Genomic DNA, 7,500 nt, shown 5'->3' with positions numbered 1-7,500 from the left:
ATTTCAAGGGCGAGGTTTGGGTCAATTCCATAGCTCATGCCAACTTCAACCTGACTAGAGGTCTATTTAACCAGGGAAATTAAAAGATCTTAAACACATTACTAAAATGTTGCTTTCTAGAACACTGTATGCTTTCTAGAATGCTGGATGAATTGATACTGTATAGACATATTCATCTTATCCACTAAACAAGACAGAAATTGACACACACACACACAGACACAGACACACACACACACACACACACACACACACACTAATTAATTAGAATATTTGTATTTTAAAAAATACCCTTCACACATGTACAGTACATAAATGCATGAATAGTGACAAGTGCACAATCACATTAATCATGGCCCAAAAAGATCTGCTGGGCTTGCCCGGCCAGAGATTGAATAGATCGGTAGTGACAGACTCGGTATGTGTGTTGTATGTGTGTGAGAGAGAAAAAGAGAGAGTGTATGTATGTGTACAGTGTACATGTCTCAAAAAGGAAGTGTGGGTAGTGTGTGTGCAGGCCTGACAGGGTGTGGAGGAGAGTCATGGAGGTTGCAGGGGGTTTTGTCTGCAGTGTGGCTCTGATATATCAGAAGTGCTCAGAGTCACGATTGTTACATAAACTGGCCTCTCTTCCTCATTCCTTCTCTCTCCCTTCCTCTCTCTCTCTCTCTCTCTCTCTCTCTCCCTCTCCCTCTCTCTCACACACACACACAGACACACACAATATAAAGTATGAATGTAAATTAGAATTAAGAATGTACACTGATGTTTACGAAAGAAACGTCTGTGTTGTCATGAAATGCAAATTATTCCAGAATGCTGTGATTCATAAGCACGCGCATAATCGTCCCTGACATGTTTTCCCCTTAGGGTGTTCTGCAAAATAACAATGTATTGCCACAAAGAAGTCACAGTCTTTTCCTGCCTCCACAAAACATAATTTGATGAGGGGGTGAAAAACCTCAATATGTTCTAGAAGTGAGCTTGTGGTTGAGGAGCTGTTGGTTCTAATCCCTGGACTGCCCAATGTACCCTTGAACAATATAAAAAAGATAATGTAGTACTTAAAACGAGCATATACATATAGGCAAAAAGATTAAGTTAAATCCTATATTTAAAATTTTAATCTCCAGTTATTTCTCTATTAAATCACATCACTTTCAGAGGGAACCACCCAAAAATAAAATAGATAAATGAAAAAAGACAATGAATATTTAAAAAGTAATATTAATAGACATTATAAAATCATTGTATTATTCATGAACACTAAACATGATTGACCCTATCTAACATGATATACCCCCTCCTTCCCCTCCCCGTTAGTGGGAAATAACAGTCTGTTCATTCCTCTACAAAATGGAGGCTGCTTGGCATCATGTGTGGCAGTCCCAGAGTGCTTGTAGCCTATTAGTTCCCCTGAGCCTCATCACCACTGCCTGGATGATGACAAGCACTACAAGCAGAGAGCTGCGAGCATCGTGCACGGACAGCGACACAATGTCACGTCTTGCCTCCTGGAAGGGATGTCAGTTTGTGTGTGTGTCTGTGTGTGTGTGTATGTATGTGTATTGGAGAGGAGGGAAACTAGATGGGGGTGTATTTGTATGAGTTTGTGACGGTATGTGCATGTTTGTGTAGGTGGGGATGTGTGGATAGTAAAGATGTGTGTGTCAGTGGGTATGTACCCATGTGTGTGTGTGTGTGTATGCATTTGAGAGGGTGAGCTGACCCAGATCTGCTTATTAACATCAGAAGGAGAGTCACTTAGAGCTTTGTGCCTGAGCAGTGAACTGTGCCTGTGCTTCAGTGACACACCATCAAGCTTCATACAGTAACACACACACACACACACACACACACACACACACACACACACACACTTTTCCTTCATCCTTTGCTCCCAAATAGTGCTATTCAGGAAATAAACACACTTCCTCCACTGTTTAATTACATATTCTTCTTGATAAGTGAGGTTCAAGGTAAAACATAAATAAATAAATAAATAAATTACAGGCTGCACCATTACATCAAATGGAATTACTGTGTCTTGCCTGGGCAACTCTGGGATTTTGATCAGAATTTAAAAGTTCTCAGGATGGAACTCTGCTTTTGTAAAGATGCTGGATTTGCAGCATTGTAGGGGTTTACAGTAAATAACAATCAGCCTCCTTTTAACATTGGTGTTGTTGTTGTTGTTGTTGTTGTTGTAACAGCTTGCTTTCAACATCTGTACTGGCCAGAATATATTACAAAATATTCAAACAAAGCAAGAACAAATGCAGTTTGTTATTGATTCTCAGAAATAGGTGCACATGGATTAAAACTGCTGAAAAAATGGAAAAATAATATATATATACAAACAAAAAATAATCTGCACAAGCTGGTGCTTCCATTTTAATACAAAATAGGTTAACTTTTTAATACATAGTGATACCAGATTTAGGTCTGCCTTTAATTTTCAGTTAAATAACGGATTGCTGCTGAAGGAAATTTGATAGTTCTGTGCTGCTAATTTAGATACAGAGCAGTCATACGTCTACCTCCTTATGAGAAAGAAATGCACACATGTGAGCAGTATTTCTCCTGGGACATTTGTTTACAGTATGTTTACTTTGTGTACAGTTACTTTTCATCCATTTGAGAATTGGGATTCACATTAGATCATGCAATTTAAGATAATGAAAATGAAATCAGAAAATGAATGAAAATCAGAGTGTGAGATCTCCAACGTGAACAATAGTATTGACTGAATGGTCTGAATTGAAGCAGACTGGGATGTACAGTAGCTTACATGTGCAGGTGTCCCACATCTGAGGCTTCACTCGGTCAGCTGAGAGTAACAGGATGGCAGACGGAAAGAAATCAGGGATCACGGGGCCTGAGGGAAAATGTCTGTTCACGACACGTGGTTTAAATGTAGCTTGAAAATGGACTCAAGCATTTCTAGCATATTTATTCAGTTCACCCCAAATTTGAGGTGATGAGTGACCCTAGGAAAATGGGAGTGAGACTTCAAACATCTCTTTTAGTTTGCATACAGATTGAAAATGTCTCTGTAGATTTGGCAAATCTTTTATGGCTGCATCATTCCATCAAATGGAATGGAATTTGGGGTCTCCACTAAAATTTAAATCAAGTTCTTTGTGTGAACATATATAGGCCCATAGATATACACATAGAGTGTAGTACGACCTCTGGTGGTAAAAAGGAGCTAGATATATATTGGGAACTATAAGTCGGCGACACCGAGACTCCACTCGGTTGTATTTTGCAGTGACTCACTTTCAAAATGGCTTCCAAACAGGAATCGGTCTATCAAATATTCTCATTTCAGGACTGCAAATCCTCTCCCGACCCTATTTTTGAACTCCCAGCCCAGTGTCTGACCCCTGGAGCGGTCCCTATAGTGATAGATAACGGCTCCTTTCAGACCCGGGCCGGCTGGGCGGCTCCAGCGGCGGAGTTTGACTCTCCGCTGCTGCTCTTCAGGTCGGTGGCGGCGCGCAGCAGAGGGGCCGCCCGCAGCGAGACGCAGATCGGTAACGATATCCCGAACCTGGAACCTCTGCGGTGGCTGCTGAAGAGCCAGTTCGACCGAAACGTGGCGGTCAACTTTGAGATCCAGGAGCTCATGTTCGACTATGTGTTTACTCACCTGGGCATCAGCTCAGAGGTTAGTGGTGGTGGCCGGTGACTGATGTTTCCGCTGGTGCCAACGTTTATATCAGCCAGCAAATGTGTTTCCAGTAGCCTAGGTCTTCTCCTCTTCTCTCTAAGATCGCACTAAAACGTGATCTTGGGTTAAATTTAAATTCAGCTACTTGATTGTTTAATTTCTTTTCATAGTACTGACTTTTCAAAAAAGATTGGAACAGGTTTATTTTATTACACTTCAGTTATATTCCTGGGTCTCATTTGGCTCTGCATAACCCAGTCTAGACCGAACAGTTAGCACATATTAATAGGGTTAGTGCTGCATAGATCAAATCAGATTTTATTCCAAATTATCAACAACATATTAAAAAAGCAATCTAAGTCAGAGCTGAACAAGTACAGCAATACTAAGATAGTCTACATGTAGCTACAAGTAGACAGTAAAGCTGCTAGTAAGCGACTTTGAGTTCGTGAAAAACGCTATATAAATTCAATTTATTATTACTATTATTATTAGTAATGAGTTCCATCAAAGATAAATCTGCTGTGCTGATCAATTCAATTCAATTCAATTTTATTTATAGTATAAATTCATAACAAAAGTTATCTCAAGACACTTTACAGATAGAGTAGGTCTAGACCACACTCTATAAATTCCAAAACCCCAACAATTACAGTAATTCCCTCAGGAGCAAGCATTAGCAGTGGCTATTGCGACAGTGGCAAGAAAAAACTCCCTTTTAGGAAGAAACCTCGGCAGACCCAGACTCTTGGTAGGCGGTGTCTGACGGGCCGGTTGGGGGCGTGATGAACAGTGGTGATAATAGTCACATTAGAAGTCACAGTGACTTTGAATTCGAATAATTGTCTATAAAATATTAAATAATGCCTATTACAACTTCCCACAGCATGAGATGATATCTTCAACAGTCCAACACTCAAAGACAAGGAGTTTGCTATCACACTGGACAAAGAATATATAAGAATATATTTAAAACCTTTGCTGATCAGTGTACCCATTCATCAACTTTTGAATTAATCAGCTAGTTGTGTAGTACAGTAATGTATAAAAGGCACAAAAACACATGGTATACACTATATACACAAAACATAAAGTAGGCTACAGATAAATAACAATAATATCGTAGACTATAGATGGGAGGAAAGAGCAGATCACGAAGAGAAAAATCTGTAAAATAAAGAAAGAAACCCCAAGTGTTTTGTAGCAAAATTAGGTGTTTTAATTACATTAACAGTAATGCAGAGTGGTAATATTTATCTATTTCCGTTTTATATGCAACGCCAGACAAACTCATCATGACAACCAGATGATCAATCAGCATTACTTTCTCCATGCATTTGTAGGGCAGTGTGGCACACCCTATTGTGCTGACAGAAGCGCCCTGCAACCCGCTGCACTGTCGGCAGATGATGTCAGAGTTGCTGTTTGAGTGCTACCGTGTACCGCACGTCTCCTATGGCGTGGACAGCTTGTACAGTTTCTACCACAATAACACTCGAAGGAAACTCCAGCCACCACACACCGGCATTGTTCTGTCCTCAGGATACCACTGTTCACACATTTTGCCTGTTATCAACGGCAGGTAAGGATTCACAGATAAAGATAACACTTCTGTGTTGTATTTGCCATATCAGTGTTTATTTAATATCATCTTAGAGATGCTTTTCCTGTCTGTATGTCTTTCCTGATTGTTTTAGACTTTCTTTAGTGAAATCATACACCCATTTTGCACAGTTTGTTGTATAGAGTCGAATTTTGATATGGTTTTGATTCCAGGTTTGATGCGGTAAACTGTAAGCGTGTGAACGTGGCTGGGAGTCAGGCAGCGTCCTATCTGCAGCGCCTCCTCCAGCTGAAATACCCAGGTCACCTCGCCGCCATCACACTCAGCCGCGTGGAGGAACTGCTGCATGAGCACAGTTACACTGCTGTGGATTACCATGAAGGTACATTATGTCAGTGCAAACATATATATATATATATATATATAATATATATATATTATATATATATTTTGATACACTTAGAGCTTCTCTGGGCAAGTTCACAACTCTGTTTATGTTTTTTAATCCTTTATGAAACCCAGAATTTAAGTAAAAAAAAAAAACCCAGAACTTAAGTAACATTATAAACTCCACACAGACATGAATTTTTTCTCCTCGTGGCCAGTGGGGACGCAGGTGGAACTCGACTAAAGAAGCTAGAAGACAACATGGAGGTACATTCAATCCCTCTCTTCCTTTCTTTTTTCTTACTTTCCATTCCCTCTTTGTTGTGTTCTCCACAGAGCTGGAAAAGTGGCGCAGCCCAGAGTTTTATGAGCGGGAGGTTCACCGTATGCAGCTTCCCTTCTCTAGTAAAGTGCCGGGCGGTTGTGTGAGCGTGGAGGAGAGGCAGGAGAGACGAGCTCAGCAGCTTCGACGGCTTCAGGAGATCAATGCTCGCCGCCGGGAGGAGAAGCTGCTGCAGGACCAGGAGAGGCTGGACAGACTTATGGCAGTGCAGGCAAGGGCCCTATTTTTTTTTAATCAATTACAGTTTAATCATTAGGTTTTTCAGATGCCATGTATATATGTATGTCTTGAGATTTAATATACAGTAGGACAAATCTGGTAATAAAAAAAGACAAACCATTAAAAGGCTTAATTGTTCTTCTAAGGAATTTTGTGTATTCACTACAACAATGACTACAGAACATGCAAAATGAAACTCTTTCACTACATTTTTGATCCAATGTTTGATCTTTGGTTTGATTCTAAAACACAGCTGGTCCATGCTGCACAGTGATCATAGAGTTTGTGTGTACGCAGGAGCTGCTGGAGGACGGCCTGTTGGATCAGTTTCATAAGAGCCTGGTGGAGCTCAACATGGACTCGGCCGAGGAGCTGCAGTCGTACATCAACAAGCTGCAGCTGGCTGTGGAGCAGGGCAGACAGAAACTGCTGCACAGCGATGCAGCAGAGGGAAAGCCTGAGGTGGGTATTACTCCACCAAGTCAGAGAAACAGAATCAGGGAAGCTTGATTTGTTGTTGTCTTGTAAGTGCTTTGTCCACATTTTGAGGCTCTGTGTGTGGCAAAACATTTGAATAGTTAAAACGTTTTTTTATGGTTGGCTATCACTTAGTCTCGCTTTGCCAGACCTTCCTCCACACGCTGCGGAGGACGGTCTGTCTAGTCTACATAGCATTCCGGGACGGGAGAAAAACATGCTTCGGTTTATTGGCATTTCCGTAATCCAATCACAATCGTCATGGACGGCGCTAAACTCCGCACAGATCCGCTACAAAATAGCCTCGGGAAGGAACTTGTTTTGGTGGACGTTCAAAAGTCGCTTTAGTCATGCGAGAGAAAACTCAGATTGGAGAGATAGTCTAGCTGGCTGTCTGGATTTACCCTGCAGAGATCTGAGGAACAGTTAACCACAGTCCTCATAAATCCACAGGAGTTTAAAATTCAGACACAAGGAAAGCGAAAGGAAACAGACATCAGCGAAAAGACATGCATCCGGCGGAATTTCCTGCGGCACCGGAGGGATCCCGGAACGTTGTGGATATAGACTAACTATCATTTAATGTAAAAAAACAGATTTCTGTGTTGTTTTTTTTTGAGTAGTTTATATTAGGTTAACCAAAGATTTATTTATTTTTTAAATATAAACAAAAAAACTTAAACTAGAATATACATACATAACTTGTGTGTATAGCAGTGTTATATAAGCAGTGTTTTTCCATGTATGTACTTGGCTATAAGATGCAAACAGTAATAAGGAAGCAAAGTGGACAAACTATACTGTATTCTCCACAAAAGTAATGACATCAGCTGA

The 7,500-nt window shown here is 40.7% G+C and overlaps 1 protein-coding gene across 1 annotated transcript in view; it reads left to right on the top strand.

Moving 5' to 3' along the window:
- The first annotated feature begins 3,262 nt into the window (after positions 1-3,262).
- actr5 (actin related protein 5) overlaps positions 3,263-7,500 on the top strand; it is a 10,782-nt gene continuing 6,544 nt past the window's right edge. The window contains exons 1-5 of the mRNA XM_028583334.1: positions 3,263-3,673; positions 5,020-5,258; positions 5,453-5,622; positions 5,964-6,181; positions 6,487-6,651. Coding sequence (XP_028439135.1) covers positions 3,290-3,673; positions 5,020-5,258; positions 5,453-5,622; positions 5,964-6,181; positions 6,487-6,651 — 1,176 coding nt within the window. The 5' untranslated portion in view covers positions 3,263-3,289. The remainder of the gene's footprint in view (positions 3,674-5,019; positions 5,259-5,452; positions 5,623-5,963; positions 6,182-6,486; positions 6,652-7,500) is intronic.

Source organism: Perca flavescens, chromosome 7 (assembly GCF_004354835.1).
Source record: "Perca flavescens isolate YP-PL-M2 chromosome 7, PFLA_1.0, whole genome shotgun sequence".
Classification (NCBI taxonomy): Eukaryota; Metazoa; Chordata; class Actinopteri; order Perciformes; family Percidae; genus Perca; species Perca flavescens.
The sequence above is the reverse complement of the archived record's forward strand: the minus strand, read 5'-3'. Positions and strand labels throughout refer to the sequence as shown.